At 37.7% G+C, this 19817-nt stretch overlaps 1 protein-coding gene across 5 annotated transcripts; it reads right to left on the bottom strand.

Moving 5' to 3' along the window:
- Positions 1-218: 218 nt before the first annotated feature.
- Positions 219-16435, bottom strand: brsk1b (BR serine/threonine kinase 1b). Of its 5 annotated transcripts, none has more exons than XM_056255271.1 (19): positions 15058-16435; positions 13568-13662; positions 13095-13180; positions 12792-12932; positions 11731-11847; positions 11617-11650; positions 11427-11495; positions 11174-11320; positions 10021-10052; positions 9216-9401; positions 8208-8305; positions 6624-6774; positions 5599-5659; positions 4532-5138; positions 4379-4427; positions 2287-2410; positions 1956-2169; positions 1785-1874; positions 219-890 (listed from the first exon to the last, which is right to left on the bottom strand). In XM_056255271.1, exons 1-19 carry the CDS (start codon positions 15143-15145, stop codon positions 673-675), a joined length of 2607 nt encoding a protein of 868 aa, XP_056111246.1. In that variant the 5' UTR covers positions 15146-16435; the 3' UTR covers positions 219-672. The 5 variants fall into 5 exon arrangements, with proteins under 5 accessions (XP_056111246.1, XP_056111247.1, XP_056111249.1 ...); XM_056255272.1 differs by having other exon boundaries at positions 9216-9380; XM_056255274.1 differs by having other exon boundaries at positions 4532-4817; positions 15058-16434.
- Positions 16436-19817: the final 3382 nt, after the last annotated feature.

The following is a 19817-nucleotide window of genomic DNA, read 5'->3' as shown; positions in this document are numbered from 1 at the left end:
CAGCTCAGAAAGCTATAGTCGCATAGGACTATAGTAGCATCTTGGGTTACAAAATTTAGATTCTCATTCAAAAAAAAAAAAAATTCCTACTCTTTTCTTTACACAGTGTTTTAGAAATCCTTTTTTGTGCTCCAAGTGGTAATACGAATGAAGAACTTCCCACTATTTTCCTGTTCTGTTTGCTTTTATCTACCTCAAGCAGCTCGATTTTGCTTATGATAATGATGATGATTATGATAATGATGATGATAAGTTTGGGAGACATTCTTTCCTGTCCCACTTGGTGTTTGTTCCTCAGTTTGTATAGTTTGGTGCCATAAGATCACTTGATATGACAAATGACCATTGATGTCAAACTCTTTGTTTGTAGTGTACGAAATAATTTGTAGCTAGGGTTTATATTCAGCGATACATCTCGTTTTCACTTTTCAAATCCTTGTCATTTTTTGTTCTTCAGATGAATATTTGCATTTAAGAACACTTCCATGTGGATAGACTCCTGACTGTTTTGTCGCAGTTGGATCCCAGGGTTTCTGCAAGTGAAGTGAAAATCAGGGCTGAGTATACCTGTTGTTGTGTACTGTGCAGATGGACTTTGAGGGAGTCGTGTCTGGGGGGAATCAAAGGAGGGGTTTGTCCCCACCCACTCAATAGTATGTCTGATTAGTTCACTTAGGGCTGAGACTGGGTCCCATTTGAGGAAAGGAGGCGAGTTTTATCCTTGCCAGACCCCTTCCTTTGTAGAACACTCGCACTACCGCCAATACTGCTCCCTTCTCCTCGATCACTGCGTTCTGCCCGCTCACCGCGATCACCTCCGCCCTCGGAGCGATGAGAGTTCTGACGGGTCGGTGTGCTGGGTGGGCGAGACGAAAGCCCATTTTTCTCATCTGGGAGAAGAAAATAAAACATCAGGGTGGGAGTGTGCTAGTGGTTGAAAACATTTTTGTTCATACAAATACACATAAAAGTTAATTAACTAACTTAATTAATTTTCATTTTAGATTTTTATCAAAAGTTTCACATTTAACTGATAGAAATTCAAATGAAACCTTCACATTTCACCTCCATTATGCATGTAAATGTCACTATATATATTTATTATTATTGTTTCATTGATTAGTTCACATCTGTTTCATATTGAGTTCAATGATCTTGTGTATATAATGCCTTCACTTCTCTCAGTTCATTGTCTTGTTTTGGCTGTTTAGAGCACACTGTTTCCATTTGGTTTCATGTTGGATGTCACTCTTTTGTTTTATTTTAAAAAAGTAAAGCTGTTCATACGATCTGCTACACTCTCCGTATCATCATCATCTTCATCATAATGTAACATCAGCACATTAACTTTGACTCCCATAAAATGTGAAAAATAAAATAAAAAATAAACAGCACTGATTGAGTAAAAACGTGTGCACTTTAAAATACAAAAAAAAAAAGTAAATAAAATGAAATGGGAAAAAACCTGAGGTAAAAATATTCAAAATAAATTAATGTATACATATTGCCCTGGTTTCACAGACAAGGCTTAAGATAGTCCCAGACTAAAATACATGTTTGAGCTTTTTTAACTGAAATTAACTTGTACTGTCAGTGCCATTGTTTGGTCTCAAGATGCACACCAATAATGTTTTTTTCTAAGGCACGTTTATAAAAGCTACTTAAATGTCCTAATTGAACAAAGGCCTAATCCTGGCTTAATCTAAGCTGTCTGTGAAACCGACCTTAATGTTTTGTGAATGAGTGCATGTTTTTAGATGGAGGTGTAGGTGTGGTACATTCACCTGAAAGCGCCTGCACAGAGGGCTGGTCATGTGTACTGAGAAGCTGAGCTTGAATAGTCTCTACCACTCTTTTAAACCTGCGACTAGGACCTGCAAAACAATATTATCACATTTGTAGAAATGACAGCACATGCAGACATATGACACAGGCTGTCTTGTCTTTTTAAATACCTGATAATAGGGTAAAGGTGACGCTGTAGATGCCAGTCTCCCTCCTTCCCTCCCTTTCTCTCTCTTTCTCCCTCTCTCGTTCTCTCTCTCCTTCAGAGAAAGCGATGTCAACCTGAAATTTGACAGGCTTCTGGAAGACAGACGGACCTCCAGAGGACTTGTACTCCGCCCGGAAACTTGTCTGAGAGATGACACTGTGACTCAGGGAGGGAATCTAGAGGAGAATAGAGACGTACATCTAAGTTTGAATCTTCAAAAAAGAATGAATAAAGCGGATCTGAAGAGAAAGAGGAAATTTTTTTTTAAAATAAAATCCTAAAAAGATACTAACTGATAGAAAGGCATGGACAATGTCGGCCTTGATAGAGCTTAGTGGTTTGTCTCTGATCACCACAAAAATTTGCTCTTCCCTCTCCAGACTGATGAAATTTCCAAACCACGACTTCTTTGCTAGCCTATAGCAAAACATACAAATATATGCAGATAAATACACATAACACAGATAGTACACATTACTGTTTCATAGCTCTCATTGTTCACAGAATACAAATTAGAGACTTTATAGCATCATTAATGGATTTCGTTATTTGGTAGTGTTATCTTTGAAAATACAGAAGCTAATTCTGCAAGTGCACAAATAATACTGTCACCATAAGTCTTGACTGTCTTCATTCCTATAGGGCACTTCCAACCCCAGACCAAAGCCAATGATTTTGTCTGAGCTATGAATAAAACATTTTTAAAAATGATAGAATTCATATCTTATCATTTTAGTGTAGAATGAGTAAAGCTTGTTGTGGGTAGGATGACAAAAAGTTTTAAAAGTTACATTTTTAGGCTGCTCTGCTTCCGCTGTCTAACAGCGTTAGTCAATGTCAAAATGATCGAGATGGCCAATCATATCAAAGAAAGTGGGTCCACTGTCACAATGCAACGAGACTTCGTGGAAAGATTTAAGTAGATGTAAGTATTAGACAACTGTTTTACGATAGAAATGTTCAGTGACCGACAGACACAGACTATCTAGTGATGCAAACTACTCAACTTTTCATGAAATTTAACCGTTTTGAATTGAAAATAAGCGATTAGGGTTCATGTAATTCATAACTGAATGTGACGAGACAAGAAATGTTTGCGCTTTCGACATATTAGACATACGAATAAGAGTGATTGTGTGCACATTTTAAAACAAAATATTATTTACAAATAGTTTAAATTGATTACTTCATAACTACAATTAGACCTCGATAGAACTTCTTTTACAATCCTTATTTGTTTATTCCCTTAAAGGGGATCTATTATGCAAAATTCACTTTTATAAGGTGTTTGAACACAGATTTGTGTCCACAGTGTGTGTAAACAACCAGCCTATAATGGTAAAAATCCACCCAATTTTTATAATCCCCATAAATCATAAACAGTCTCTCCAAAAGAGCGGTTCCAGATTTACATAAGAGTAGGGGGAAGCCCCACCCATGACTGGTGAACACTGGTGACTGGCTGTTAGCATAGATACCGCCCTGAGTGAGCCGCAGCAGTCCGCCATTTCTGTTTCCTCACTGTAGCAGCTGGAGATATACAATGTCTGCGCCAAAACAACATTACAAATGTTCTGTTATTGAATGAACTAACGAACATAAGAGTCTCCATAGACTACTGGCATCTGAGCCACTGAGGACATTGTAGTTGAATTTCATTCATGAAGAAAATGTGCCGGATAAATTCATTAAAATGTTATATATTTGCGTAAATCATTTTACACTGGACTGCTTCACAAATGAGGGTCAGTTCAACACTTTTAATCCTTTAATTATTTAGTTCCTTTATTATTATTTATTATTATACCCCCAATTATTATTATTGTCTGCCACAAAATTTAAACTCCACTTATGAATTAAAGATATTATATTAAAATTCATTGTCAAAATTAATTTCAAAATTCAACTGATTTAAAATGGCGGATATTAAAATTGTATTGTGTAATAATTGTAAAATTAAACAAAAACTAAAATAAGTCATTTTAAATTTTGCAAGTGAATTTAAGAATCACAACATTGCGATGTACAGTGTTATTTATGTATTATTATAGTATTTATTAATATTCTGAATTATTTCATTTTCAGTCTATTTAACTTTAGCTGTTTATTTTTATTTCAGTTTTAGTAATTTCACTACTTCACCTAACGTATTTTATTTCAGGTAGTTGCTAAGGCAACATCTTCAATTTTTAAGTTTTTCAGCTATTTTTTTTTCTGCTTAATTTCAATGAATGAAAACCATTTTTAATAGTTTTAGTTAACAATTTACTCTTACATAATGGCAAAGGTAATCTTCAGGTAAAAATACAGGAAATGAACATGAACAATATCCAGCAATGGCTAAACTAAATGAAAATGTATTTATTTATTCCTCTAAATACTCACTCTGGGCTGGACTCTGGAGTTAAACTGGACATGTCTTCTGATGTAGGAACTATTGAAACAAACATGAAAATCCAAAAATGTACAGTGATTTTTGACTTTCAATGATGTTTGATTGATTAACAATAATAAGATGTTGGTTGACGCTTCTCTAACCCTGTAGCCTTCGGCGGTGGAACCGTGGCGATCCTAGAAGGTTGTTCTTGAAGGAGTTGAGGCGTGTCCTCCAGTGGGCTGAACTACTGGCAGCCATTCCACCACTTCCCCCAGGACTGGAGGGCGGGGTTAGGGACAGGGAACCACCACCCACACCACCACCCCCCCCTTCAGCTCGTGAGGAGGAAGAAGAGGAGGAGGAGGAGGGCGGGGTGGGTGGGGGGTGCTGGGGATGGTGCACAGGGGTCCCCAGAGGGGTGGGGAGTGGGGAGCCCTGCGGGGTGACCTGCGACACATGGGCAGAGTTAGGATAGATGGTCTTAGTGACAGACTTCAGGACAGAAGGAGCAGGGAAGAAGAAGCGAGGGATGGGGGACAGGAGCGGAGAGGGGGAAGGCGAAGGAGACGGAGGAGTCTGCAGGGGGAGGGACTTCATAGACTGCAGGTGGGGACGGTCAGACGCTGCTTTTGAGGGTAGGGTCTGGGTTTTTTGCTCAGGCACGCGTTGGGACGCCCGGGGTGTGGTGGAACTTCCTGCTTTGGTGTCTTTAGACTGGGCGGTGGAAGCAGAGGTGACTTCAGTTTGGCTGAAAGTGAAAACTGGGCTCTGACAGGTAGGAAGAGAAAGGATAGAAGGATGGAGAGGGAAAGAGGAATGGAGAGATGGACACAGCAATGGTCATGAGCGTTAATGAAAGCTATGGTATATGATTATTATTAACATTAGAATTCAACTGAGAAGAGTTAGGAAAATGATGCATAGCGCTTTGAAAGGCATGTGAAATCTAGTATAAATTAGTAAACAATTGTTAGGACATTAATTAATGTGCAAAATGCAGGTTAATACAACCTAAATATATTTGTGTGAGTGTGTGCATGTCTTTGGTGTGAATAATGACTCCAGTATGAGGACAGTATGAGGTAGATGAACATAAAAAGAGCAATTCAGCTTTGCTATTCATACCACAATAACAACAACAAGCACAATACTTTTTACCATTGTAAAAAAAGATGAATTTTACTTCTAATCCAATATCACTATGGCCAACAAGTGTGGAGTAACTTACTCGAGGACTGCTGAGGGGACTGGATGAGAGGCCGGTTGAAGCTCCGCTAACTGATCGAGACCTGTCAGAACACCAGGACATATCAGTCACACATCCCTTTATGTTCATGGATATGTTTATTTACTTAGATATACGCATGTCAATAAAAGTCTGTGAAAGGAATGGTTAACTTTACACCATTCACAACAGGCTTGCATCCACTCACTGATCTCTATTTATATATTGTGGTTTATATGATATTATCTATATTATAAATTAATGATTTGTTTTCAGTTCACCATGTTGAAATCAACACACCCCTTCCAACGTCACAATTCGGCAACTTGGGCATCATCTACATTTGTAAGTTTCCCACTTCCCATGACTTCGCTTGGTCATTCATGTTCTGGGAACTCCTTATTACGACATTATAATGAGGGCACATGAGAGACGTGGCCAGCAACAGGAAGGGGATGCCGCAAACAACATAAAAGATTTTTTTCACGGAGGCCATGTCTCATAGACCAATCAGAGATTAATTGATTCACAACCAGCATTTAGTTTTTGTGGTCAAAAAACACCATGGAAGAAAATATAAGATTGTAAGAAAAAATTGTCGCCTACAGCGTACCGTGAAAAATGCCCTTTACTGTTGCCATTATCACTGATCAATACAACATTTACACAAGTATCTTTTAAATTAAATTACGAAATAAGGTGCCATCTATAATGAGCCTAATTTACATAGAAATGATGCATGTTAGTTTTGAAAAAATAACAGTAGAGGAACTTAATTTAAATACTTAATTGATCTTTTTCAGCATATTTATACTGGATTGTGGTTGATTACTGAATAAGACACAAATTTTCATTAAAATATCATACTCAAAAGTGGTGCAACTCATTTGTGAGTTCGCCCCTTAAGGTTTTACCTGCACATTTTTTGGAAGGCACTTGAAATTGTACAGAGGATGCTTGTGGGGCACATCAAGCTTGACTTTCAGATGAAGGTTTATACAAAGTTCTCTTGAACAGTTTGCATGTACCTCTGGCTATGTGCAGAGGTATCCAGTGCTCTGCGGGGAGGTGTTGGAGAGCCCTGCTCTGTCACACTCAGTACCTCCAGACTCTTTCTCTCCGGCCGACAGCGCCCATGACGGGTCAGCATGGGCGAGTCCACCCGCTTACGGGGAGGATCTGATCACACAACCACAACAACACACACAACACCCACTGTAACACAAACATCTACTGTGTACACTTCATGAACAAGTCACATTACAAACCTTACTATATCCAAGATGGAATCTAAGGTTTGTTTGTGTTTTATATATACCGTAACTATATATAAAATATACAACTGCAATGCAGCAGAGATTATCTGTATTACAGTGTTAGGAGGGAAATAAGCATAGAAGCTGAAAAAGAAGTCCTTTTCAGTGTGTTGATGAGGAACAGAGCTTCTAAGCAACAGGGTAAATAGTATCTGCATACGACATGGCCTATATGAGAGACGAGTCATGGCATGAGATGATGGACAGTAAGGTATTATTAGTCAGGCAGTAGAGCTGCACGATGTATCTTGTTCTCCTGCGTTGATCCAGTGCTCCTGCATATCTTTTATTTTGTTTATATTGTAAAAAATAAAGGGACTGCTGAATTAGATCCTGCCTCTCAACTCTCCTTGCTGTGTGTGGCAACTGCTATAGAAAAACAATGAACATCTTACAATTTGCTGCAGCTTAGATATTGAGGCAAAAAGAACAAAAATATTTAAAATCACAATGAAATAGGGTGTGCAAAAACTACAAAATCACAAGTGAATTACTTTTCAAATTTGTGTTTGGACTCTGCTCTGCTGCCAACAGGGTATACTCATCAAAAGAACCACCTCACATTACTACCAAAAAATGAAAGGGAACTTAAACTTAAAGGTTTTTTTTTTTTAAATTAATGTAAATAGTAATAATACATTATTATTATTAATAGCTTTTTCATTTTAGATTACAATGGTAATATTTGATATTGTATATTACATTTACATGAAAAATGTAAACGCTGACGCTGTTCTCAGTGCACCTTATAAACGACTTAGATTTATTTAGATTATTTCAAACTTATTTCAAATTTTATTTCAAATAATTGTGCAGCGCTATCAGGGAGAGACATTCCTTTAAAATAATAAGCCTCTTAATAAACAAAAGTTATGCCAGTATATGGTAAATGTGAAAAATCCTGTCAGCATCAATTACAGATTGACAATTTTTTCTCAGCAAACATTAGGAAAGTCCCGCTCTGATCCAACCTGCAGCACCTGTTCTCCCACCTACTAAACTGCCCTAAAACAACCATATGTTCCGACTCCCCTGTCAAGCTCTTAATGATGATGATTCTCCACCTTGAAATCTCTTTTTAGTCCTGGTCTGGTTTTGATCTGTTTATTGCAGGGAACAAGCCCTCAATATGTTACATTTACGTTTTGCCTTAGAGCCCTTAAATGAAACTGGCTTACTTTAAGGCATAAAGCACCAGCATGCTTTCTAGGTTACCAACTATTCTCATGGTCTTCAATGACTACCTTTGGACGTGACAGCAACACATACAAACCTGAACTCCAAAAATTCACTCACCAATATCATTTCTGGGGGGAAGATGTTCATCTTCATAACTAGGGTAGCGCTCCTTTCTGTCCAACAGAAGGTAATAGATCAACTTCTCCTGGTTTTCTCTGGGAAGGGAGAGATGCAATTCAGAGGACCCAAATGATGTTCATTGCATTGACAAAATGATTCGTTAAAATATCTTCTTTCACAGAAGAAAGTAAGTCATCCAGGATTGGAATGAGTAAATGATTTTTGGGTGAGCTATTCCTTTAAAGTCGGCATTAAACAGAAGTTGCAATAGCCTTTTCATCCCTATTGTGACGTATATCCAAGTGCAATGGTTTATCGTACAAGAACAAAATGTAGGGCGGTTCCACATGAACAAAAAAAATAAATCATTTATAATAAACAATGCAATAATCCATAAGAAATAAGTATGGTGACTTTAAGGTCAGTTTGATCTTGTTTAAAATGTTACGGTTGTGCACTATCTACTTGTTTAGTCTGACGCGTCACCGTCATCAGATGCAAAAAGAAAACAACAAACGGTGCTAAAATACACTCACAATGTGATGTAATACCACAGAGAAAATCATGATCCTAACCTTTATCTACAGTGGGGAGAACAAGTATTTGATACACTGCCGATTTTGCAGGTTTTCCCACTTACATTTTTATCATAGGTACTCTTCAACTGTGAGTGACGGAATCTAAAACAAAGATCCAGAAAATCAGAAAATACTTGTTCTCCCCACTGTACATACTAAAAGCCCAGATGGCCAGACAGTGATTCGTCTTTTATAAATCGTTAAAATATTTGTGTCCAGGACGCCGTGAGTACGGAAACTGCAGTGTTCACTGTATGTTTTTAAATGCATAGCTGAAATGTCTAATATGAATAAATAGTGCTAATAAATGGATCTTGAGATAGTATTCTCAAGTGAAATGAGTAGAGGCTTGGACCCAGAAACAGCATTCCTTACGACACGCCATAACAAGCGGATTCTTTTCTGAAAAACAGAAGTTCAGACTCACTCTTCACACTGCAGGTCCCTGGTGAGCTTGACACGGTCTCTGAAGCAGCCCAGGGAATGCATGCTCTCCAGAACATCAGGGTCCAGATCTGTAAGAGACAGAATCCTCTTCACACACACACGCCTCGGGGGTGGCTGCTCTGGACACGGCTCATTCCTGCCCCCTCTGAGACAGAAAGACACACAACAACACAAAAAAAGAAAATCTGATTTTATTGGAATAGTTCTGTGGAACGCAGAAGAATTTTTGCAGACCAAGAAAAGACCTGAACAGTGGTTCTTGTGACTTACGCACTATACTCCACATCTTCAAAGCAAACCCAAATTTAAGATGTTATTTCTGCTCCTAAATATGGCAATGACGTTTTATCACGAGACATTTGAGAACCTATGATGTTTAATGATTTTAGGTTTTTGACACACAATTTAGGTGAATACCAAAAATTCAATGTTACACAAAACATTGTGGAGCTTGACAAACATACTATTGTTTGTCACACAACTGTTGATGTGTGAACAAAATCTACTCAAGGATTTTGATTGGAATGTTATAGCCATAAATAAATAAAGGCTTTTTATATTTTTTATAAATTCTCGAGTGCCTTGGCCTCATCCGATTTTTGCAAGTTGAACTATCCCGCATCCAAAGAGAACCGAGATACGGACTCTATACCCCAGTAGCACTTTTTGCATCTTGTGTTCTATGATTTTTCAATTCTCCTTTTGTATTCGATGGAAAAATACAGCAAATGGTGAGTAAATGACGACAGATTTTCAATTTTCAAGATAGCTCGCGTGATACTTACTGATACCAAGGGTGCTTTTGTATTTCTTCCAACTGAGAAAAGAAAAAACAAGAAATATCATAAATATGCCTTGGCAGTACACTAAGAAATTAATACTTTTATTCTGCAAGGATGTATTAAATAGATTATTTATAAATGATTTCTATTTAAAATAAATACTGTTCACTTTTAATTCATCCTGACAAATGTATCACGGTCTGTACAAAAATATAAAGCAGCACAACTGTTTTCAACATTGATATATATTTTCCAAGCGTAAGTTCCGCTCATTTGGATGGTCCTCTAGTTTGCTTCATCGGCACATGCCCTTCCAAACGCACACTCACACTCACACACACTATGGCCAATTTGGCCACACACCAAGCCTTATAATGGGAGTCAATGGGTATATTTTGTTTGGAAGTCCATCAAAGCGCATCCATTCATGATAAAAGTGCTCGACACGCCTCTGTTGGGTTAATAAAGGCCCTCTGAAGTGAAGGGATGCGTTCATGTAATAAAAATATCCATATTTAAAACTTTATTGACTAAAATAACTAGCTTCCGGCAGATGGCCGTACGCATCGATTTACGGCTAATTATAAAGCTTGGAGGAGCCAGGACATTTTTTAATATAACTGCGATTGTATTCGTCTGAAAGAAGAATGTCATATACACCTAGGATGGCTTCAGGGTGAGTAAATCATGGGCTAATTTTCATTTTTGGATGAACTATCCCTTTAACATGCATGTCTTTGGACTGTGTGGGGGAAACTGGCGGAAACCCACGCTAACGGACTGAAAAGGACTCCTGGCTCAGCTGGGGCTCGAACCACAGACTTTCTTGCTGTGAGGCGACTGTGCTGCACATTTTAATTCATATTAGAATGATGTATGACAGTGTGACACTGAAGACTGGAGTAATGATGCCGTAGTGAGTGTGAGTGTGTGTGTGATGCTGAAAATTCAGCTTTGCCACCACGTGAATAAATTACATTTTAAAATATATTCAAATAGAAAATATAAATTTTTCACAATATTACTGTTTTTACTGTATTTTTGATCAAATAAATGCAGCCTTTTACCTAACCCCAAACTTTTGAATGGAAGTGAAATATATATTATACACTATAAGTGTATATAAAAAGAGGTGCACTGTGTACATGTTCTATACCGTGAGGCGTTTCTCAGGGTTGACCTCAATCATGCCACGGAGGAGAGCCTGGCAGTCTGGGGGAATGAAGTGAGGCATGTGAAATACTCCACTCTTCACCTTCTCCAACAGCTGTCGCAGGTTATCATGGTCAAAGGGCAACGCTCCCTGTGAGGTGAGATGTTACATTTCACACACAATTCTGAGAGCAACCGAGAGCTAGCAATTTTGAGACACTTATGATGACAAATATAAGATGGAGAAAGCTTCTTACCACCAACAGAGCAAAGAGAATAACCCCACAGCTCCATACATCTGCCCGACGTCCATCGTATTTCTCTCCCTGTAAATGAAAAAAAAGAACACTAAGTACAAATAAGCACTGGCTGTTTTGTTAGATTTGAATCTATGAGACTTATACATTAAAACATATGGTGCTTATGCTCTAAGAGCATCGTCCTTACCCTGATGACCTCAGGACATGCATAATGGGGTGATCTGCAGATGCATAACGCAGAGCATTAATACTTTATCTTCAATAGCTCAGAATTAAAAGCACATAAACACAAACTACTGACCCACAGCTGGTCTCCAGCAGGCTGTCCCCAACCTGTAGGGAGGCCATGCCAAAGTCAGCAATCCTGATATTATTCTTCTCATCCAGCAGGAGGTTTTCAGGTTTAAGATCTCTGTGGCTGGTAAATAAAGGTAATGACAGCATTGTAGTATATTTTTGTAAACTGTAATGTTCTTCCTGAAGTATCTGAAACCAGAATTCCTTTACAGTATAAGAATGATTAATTGTTTGTGTTGTACACACTGCAGTATGTTACAAGAATAAATTATAAATTTTTGTAATACTTTTTCATATTATTTGTATGTTTGTTTGTTTGTTTGTTACAAAGAGGAAGCTCAACATACAAAAAAATAAACCTTGGAAACTATGAACACTACTGTTCAAAAGTTTTGTTTTTGAAAGAAGTCTCTTATACTTGCTCGCATTTATTTGGTCAAAACAGTAATATTGAAGAAAATGATTCCATTTTAAAATAACTGTTTTTTATTTTAATTAACTTTTAAAATATTATTTATTCCTGTGATGACAAAGCTGAATTTTCAGTAGCATTACTGCAGTCTTCAGTGTCACATGATCCTTCAGAAATCATTCTATAATGATTTATTTGATCAAAAAACATTTCTTATTTTTATCGATTTTGAAAACAATTGTGCTACTTAATATTTTTGTGGACAACGTAATTATTTGTACAGGATTATTTGAAATAGAAATCTTTTGTAACTTCATAAATGTCATTACTGTCACTTTTGATCAATTTAATGCATCCTTGCTGATTAGAAGAAGAAAAAAACGTACTGACCCCAATTTTTGAACAGTAGTATATGTACTATAGTATATATGTGTATATACAAACTGGGCTGGCACACACATATATGGAAATAATTCTAGTCAATTTAGTCTACTTCACTTGGCCACAAGTTCTCATCTCAACACACAACCACGTTGTCTTAAAGTTGCAACACTTTCTACAGAATGCTGATTATGCAAAAATATGATGAAAATATATGCCTATAAAGGAACTTGTGTATGCAGCACATAAATTGAAAATAAAGAGACATTTACCATATAGAGTGACTGTGACAGAAGTCTAGAGCAGATATGATTTGTCTGAAGAACTTTCGAGCTTCTTTAGGGGTCAATCTGCCTTTCTTTACCAGGTAGTCAAATAGCTCCCCACCAGACACATGTTCCAGCACTAGATACCTGCGAGAAAGACATTTATGAAACACATGCACAGAGATAGATGCACATGAAATTGTCCACACAAGCACACCTTCACAGAATGCAGGATGTAAGTCTAGACAAGACAAGAAAAGACAAGACCAGGCATGCTTCAGATGTGTGGAGAAACAGAGCAGTACTTACAGATATTTGTTATTCTCGTACACATCATACAGTTTTAGGACATGAGGGTGCTCTATTAGTTTAAGAATAGCTATCTCTCTCTCCACCTGCAGAAACGGGGAGAGTGAGAGACATTGAATGAGAGTTGAATAGAGAAAGGAGCTACTTTAATGTAGGAAAAGACCAAGCAAGATGATCACTCTAAATAAGGTGTGAACTAATAGTCGATATATTAACAATATATTCTGACAATACACAGTAGACATGGACAAAAATGACAGAACAGGGAGAGTCTTGCATTTCTTTAGCACAGAACATTAGGGCAGATGCAGCACAAACTGTGTGGTCAATAAAGCAGTTGGAGTTATGCAGGCTGCTGAGTTATTGAAGAGCAATCGTAAACAGGAAAAGGCTGAATAAGCATGAGATGACTTGGAAAAACTAGAACTTTTAGATTTTTCCATTTTTGTAAATTCTTTGTATCCAAAACTTACTTTCATAAGAACAGACTCTGATAGCTTTTCTCTGTTAACTATTTTTATGGCCACCTTCTGTCCTGTGATACAGTGAACTCCTAACTTCACCAGTCCTGCAAGAGGAACACAGATGGTCATTCTTCATTAGATGCATTCCAAAAGTGGACAACATTAAAATCCAAATGAGATTTCAGAAACTGAAAAGTCGGCAGCATATAACAGCAACAACATTCAGACTGCACACTGTACAATTTTATATAATCAACACTCACTTACAAATTCTTATTAAACCTGAAAAAATCAGTACTACCAAAAACACGATTGATATCCTAAAAACACCAGTACATACTGTTCATATACGCAATCACATAAATCATTAATGGGACACCCTCTTTTACTGGCCAAAAATGTGTCTACTTCTTAATGCATAGATCTATATCCCTCACTCTTGCGCACATTCACATTCAATTAACAATGTACTGACAAACAAGATCTCTGTGGCCTTTGAATTCAGAACAGATCTGTGGCAAGCCATTGTTATTCCTCAAACCTAACTAGTATCCAGGTTTGCATGACTAGTAATGACTGGAATCATTTTTAATTTTACTATTAACTTTTTATAGTATACAATAAATAGCCTACATTTGAATTTCTTTACTAGTTATATTTCCTGTTTCATTGTTACTGGTAACAAATTGCAATTTCTGTAATTTCAAATTCATTACCTACAACAGGGTAAATTTTGTAGCTAGTGGGTAAAAATGTCACACAACCATTTGGATAGTTAGTTTCTCATAAATACGTACTGCACTGGTATCAAATAAATGTACACTAGTAAAACTACAAGAATAAATATACTAATAACTACTAGATTAGTAACTAGTAAGTACTAGAATCCATTGAACAGTTGAATACAATGGAAATAGCCTACATATTAGTCAGAAGTGAACAGAATATCTGAACCACATATTCCCATTGTAATTAATTGCAAAAATGTGCAATTTGTTACAAGTAGCTAACTAAGGAATATATTTCTCTCTAATAGGATATTACAACTAAAAGCAAATGTACAGTAACTAACAGTGAATAATTGAATATCTGGGAGGCTGGGATAAGTACTAGAATAATAGTAACTGGAATAAATCATAGGGAAAATTAATATAGTTAGCAACAATCGGACTTAAATAAATAACTGGAGTTTTAATAAATAAATGCGAAAACAAGCTTACAATCACATTCAGGTTTTTAAACTGTTCAGATGAATTACTGCCACGTGACTAAAAAAACGCCTAAAAGATCAAATAATCTTCCTCCCTCAATCGCTGGCCTTATTGCTTCCGTGCCTCAATTCATTTCATCAGCTGAAATAACCCTGCAAACGCATTAACTGCTTTGCATATTGCAAATCAAACTTTCAATAGATTAATTCTTGAATGAGACGCGCGAAGTAGAGCAGAATTTATTCTAATGCATTAACTACTAATATCCCAAAGAGGAAACGCTCTTACCTGTCTGGCCCTTCCCCAGCGTCTTTTCCAGTCGGTAGGGCCCGACATACTGAGCTGCCTGACTCCCCGACAACTCCTTACTGGACATTTCGTTTGACAGCGATTTCGTGTCACAATATAACGGGGTAAATCAGTGTATTTTCACAATGTATCCACTGGTGCCTGTCCTGCTCACGTAATAACTCCGCCGTACAGACATCACAGACGGTGAGCGATGATGACACAGGGATGCTGAGGCGTGATGTCAGTGCCGTGGCCTACTCCCAAACATCTGCCTGCCGTCTCCTCAAAGTTCCTGGAAATCGATCGATAACATGTTCCGTTCGATAATATCAAAAAATAAACAGGGGGTGCGCGACCAGCCGAGCCTATTTGCCAAATTACAACAGTTATTGCTATTTGCAAGGCCTGTGGTGTCTCGTGGAAGAATGATGAGGGGACAGGATTAAATCTCTCAGTATATGGGCTAACACTATATGACTACATCAGATAAACTAATCGCTGTGAGTACCAGTGAAATTATTATGAATATTGAAGTAAAGATAAAGATAACGGGATTATTAGATAGCCTGGTTCAGTCAACTGTTTATTTTCGCCGGTATTTTATCTTTAAAAATATATATTTATGTAGCCCGTTAATGTCAAACTGGAAGTGACCTATTTATTAAAAACTTGGCCGCATCTATCCTGCGAAAGAGCCGCACATCCGGTTTGTGACACCTTACACGTAATATTCTGTCTAATATTTAGTGCATCCTTCTTTTGTCAACGACTCCCCAAAGTGTTTCGTCTTATTTTAATCAAAGTGTAGATGTGAAGGATGAGCGTCCCGTGCCTGATATAAACTACGGTCTCTTCCAGGCCTCACATCCGGAAATATGGGAGAAAACAGCCACCCTTTCGCGAAAGAAAGCCTCAGTGTCTTCCGTCACTTGAATCCGCCTATTAATCCACAGTGCGCGTGTCAAGTGTACATTGCGCTATTGTAAACTATAGGGTTTGAGCAGAAATCCCTTGGTTTATGCGTATGGAACACATTCCTGGTCAAAAAAACAAGCATCTTTAACTAGCGTAGGAGCCTCCTCTCCCCCTCCCTCCCGCTCGCGCTGGCTATGTGCATCTCACAGCATCTCCTTCTCTCGCTCTCCTCCCGTCGCCTCGGCTACCGCGCGCGGACTCATTCTCTCGAGTTTGCGTTACAGTCTCTTGAAACCGCCTGGCTTTAATCCGTTCGCGTCGCTTGCCTGGTGGCCGCAAGGATATCAGTCCCTCTGACAGTGGGGCCTTTCTCTGTTTTCTAGCTCTCACTCTCCCAGTATTCCTTTTCCCCATCCGACACGAGCAGCATCAGCATCCGGGTTCTGCGCTGCTTGCGTCCCCTCCCTTTCGCGATTCCCATCGAATATGCTCGTCATACTAAAAACCCACACCCCATTTCCGCCCGAGAGCACGTCCCTCACATTATTGAACCCATTCCGTACTTTATTGTCATTGGACACATCTGTCAGTTTTTTTGGTAGGCTAGATAAATGGTTTCAATCCATTTGTTGTCATAATTTATGTTATGTACTAACTGCCTCATTTTTTAAAACATTTTTTACCTTTTTTTTGGGGGTGGGGGGGGGGGGGATATAACCACAGCAGGAATAAGCATCATTGCAGTTATCAACCTTGTTATATTTACAGCAGACTCTCATATCCAAAGTGACTTGCAATTTGCAAATTAACATAATTTGTCACAAACCCAACAATATTTATAGTAGGCCTATAGGCTACAAAATGCCAGGTTTAAGCAAGCAAGATTAAGAAACTATATGTTCTCCAATAAAACTACTTTTTTAATTGCTGAAATTAAAGCTCCATCCCTGCCGTTTAAGGTGTGAACACAAGGTGGCAGTAGAGACAAAGACATAGGGCGTGTTCAGGCAAGAGGTTATTGTAAAATCTCCCAGCCATCTAATGCGCATGTATGTTAGGCTTTATTTCTTAATCTTACCCAAAAACATTTGTAATGGCGAAAAGTATCGTAGTCCTGGATGCTGCCTGTTGTCTTGGTCCAGACAGCAGGGGGCATTGGTCTAGCTCTTTTTATCTCTTATTTAAGGTATTTTTAAATATTGATGGCTATATGAAACTCAATATATTTTGCATCTTGTATCAGTTCAAGGGTGCACATTTGAAATTTGTCACATCTTCTGACTATATATTCGGGGTTTCTTAGACTGTGTTATGTGATTGAGATCAACAAGTGATTCCTGCTGAATTCACCTGGACACTCAACTCACTTAGCACTAGTTTCCCTCACATAAATCTTCTCAAGGTCAAACATTCAGTAACCTTCATACATGCTTTACGAAGTAGGTTAAAGCAAGATTTCTGTCTGGCAGACCTCCAAGCAACAGCACATCTTGTTACCTAGTCTAGCAGCTTCACAACCGAAAACATCTCTGTTCTCACTCCTCCTCAATGTGTAGGCCTATTGGTGTTCAGGTGTTCATGTCGACTTTAAAATGAATGTTGGACATTCGTAGAAAGGAGGGTGTGAATTGCCTTAAAAAAACTGCTGGAATAGTATGTATACTGACAATGTAGTAGTTCACTTACACTTTTTTTTTTTTTGCTTGACAATATGGCACTCAAACCAATCAATTAGGCTAATCTTAACATGGGTTTTCTGAGTAGCCTATAAGGCTATGTGAATAGTAGCTACTCCACAGCTTACAAGAGTTTTACAACTAAGTTAAGACATTAAATAGGCCTAAAGTTAACTAGTTAGAACAACTGTTGGATTTTACACGTGTAAGGTGCACACGGGAAAGTAAGCTTAGGCTATTTTAAGTCGGTCTTTATTTTTGTGAAACAGTCTAACTTGCATTAGACTAGTCTACGGGCAAATTTTAGACTTGTCTAACACTATAGACCGGTCTAAAATAGCTTTGTGAAACCGGCCCCAGTAAAATACAAGATCATCCCATATTTCAAGGTAAAATGTAATCGCGATTTGTCCCATATTTTACATAGGCCTACACATAGCTCGACATGAGGATTTTGCAGTGTGGAGTAGAATACTACTATAGCACATATTAAGAAATCCATTGCACAAAAATTTGTAGAGAAGCTCTTGACATTTGCGCTTGATTGTAGCCTATTTTAGCGTCTTTGTTTCCATAGCGACGGTCACGGAGTCTTGACTCTTGAGATCAAGTGTCGTAAACCTTTGCCTTTTTAAACATCCAGAGCTCAAGACAGTCTGTTAAACGCAAGATGCTCTCCAAATATAGGGATGAATGTGATAAAAAGTTATCAGTGGGTCTATAATATGCAAGTTTCATAGCCTATAGTTCTTATTAAATGTAAGATTTTATATATTTTTAATTTGTATCTCTCATGTAATGCTGTCACAAACATTCATTAGTTTCATTATCATGGACTTTTAGTTTGTTTTCACTGGTTTCCGGTCTTCCTTTGTTCAGTTTTCCCGCCATTCTATAGTTGTCATGGTAAATTATTTAATCAGCACAGGTGTTTATCATTATTTCATTCCTTTGGCTTAAGTTTCCATCTGTTCACTCCTCAGTTGTCCAGTCTCGTTAAAGGATAATTCCGGTATTTAGCACTTTGAGTCTATTTTCTAGTTTGTTTTGGATGAACTAGAGTGGTGGACAGAAATTTTGACGATGGGTCCTGTCTCGACTTTTTGACTGTGGATTATTAAAGCTGTTTTACCTGATCATCATCTTATTGTTCCTTCCTGCAACTGAGCATGAAACAAACGAATACATTTAGTATATTTTGCATAAAGCAAATAACCATGAAAGGTAGTGATTAACTTTGCATTTGCCTATTTTAAGCTATTTTGTATAGTGCCTTAAAATGGCTGAAATAGATTATAAAGGTAAACCCGTACCATCATTCACAACAAACTTGTTTCACATCGACACACCCCTCCAATGTCACAAGTCAGGTATCATCTAGAACAGGGATTCCGTATCTTTTTTGTCAATAGAAGCCTTTTGTCCTAAAATGTTTTGAATTCGAATTATCTAACAACACATTCATGTTCACGCATGGTTCTGTTGAAAGTTAACTGTGACATGTAAACAAAAAGTATTTTCTTTATTTCTTCAATTCTTTAATTTTCTATTCAAATTTATGGTTTTTATTTTTTAGTTAACTTTATTTTACTTTTTTTGTTTAATTACTTTTCTTTTCTTTAACTCACAAACAACAATCTCAACATTTGATCAGTCCTTCATGGACATCATCATCCAACTATAATCAGCATTTTCTCTGCTTATGCAAGCGGTGAAATTGGTGTGACAAGGCTTTTGCATTGTTAATTAGCTCACATTTCTTGTTTTGAACTATTTAAATGAGACGTAACCTGCCTTTACTGCATGTGTGAGCATAGTCCACACCCTTAGGATTTTGTTTTTCTTGGTTATAGAACAAGTCTTCACACTTCTAGCTTGCTTGCTAATAGATCAGCTCAGGAAAGTGCCTTAGATCTGATTGATTGAATGATGAGATCAGTGCAGTTGGGGATTTGAATGGGTGTATTTGTGTGCGTCTTAATGAGTCAAAGTGAGGAGTTTAAGCTTTCCAATGTCACTAATACTCTAATCTCCTTCTTTAGTTCACCTAAACCCATTACAAAGATCTACATAATCCTTGCCTACAATCCACTTCACTGCAGCCACCTTAAAGGTTTGAACTTGTATATAAATAAAATCAAAGGGACTCATTAGAAGTCACCTTTG

The sequence above is a fragment of the Rhinichthys klamathensis genome, unplaced genomic scaffold, assembly GCF_029890125.1.
Source record: "Rhinichthys klamathensis goyatoka isolate OS25496 unplaced genomic scaffold, OSU_Roscu_1.1 h1tg000119l_1, whole genome shotgun sequence".
Classification (NCBI taxonomy): Eukaryota; Metazoa; Chordata; class Actinopteri; order Cypriniformes; family Leuciscidae; genus Rhinichthys; species Rhinichthys klamathensis.
This window is presented reverse-complemented; position numbering and strand designations above follow the sequence as displayed.

Bases quoted from the DNA above. Each gene is read 5' to 3' on its own strand.
- brsk1b (XM_056255271.1), bottom strand. From the start codon at position 15,145: ATGTCCAGTAAGGAGTTGTCGGGGAGTCAGGCAGCTCAGTATGTCGGG. The intron at 12,933-13,094 runs GTAAGTACTGCT...TCTTTCTCGCAG, and splicing joins TACGAGAATAACAAATATCT to GTATCTAGTGCTGGAACATG. The intron at 891-1,784 runs GTGAATGTACCA...TTCTTCTCCCAG, and splicing joins CTCTGTGCAGGCGCTTTCAG to ATGAGAAAAATGGGCTTTCG.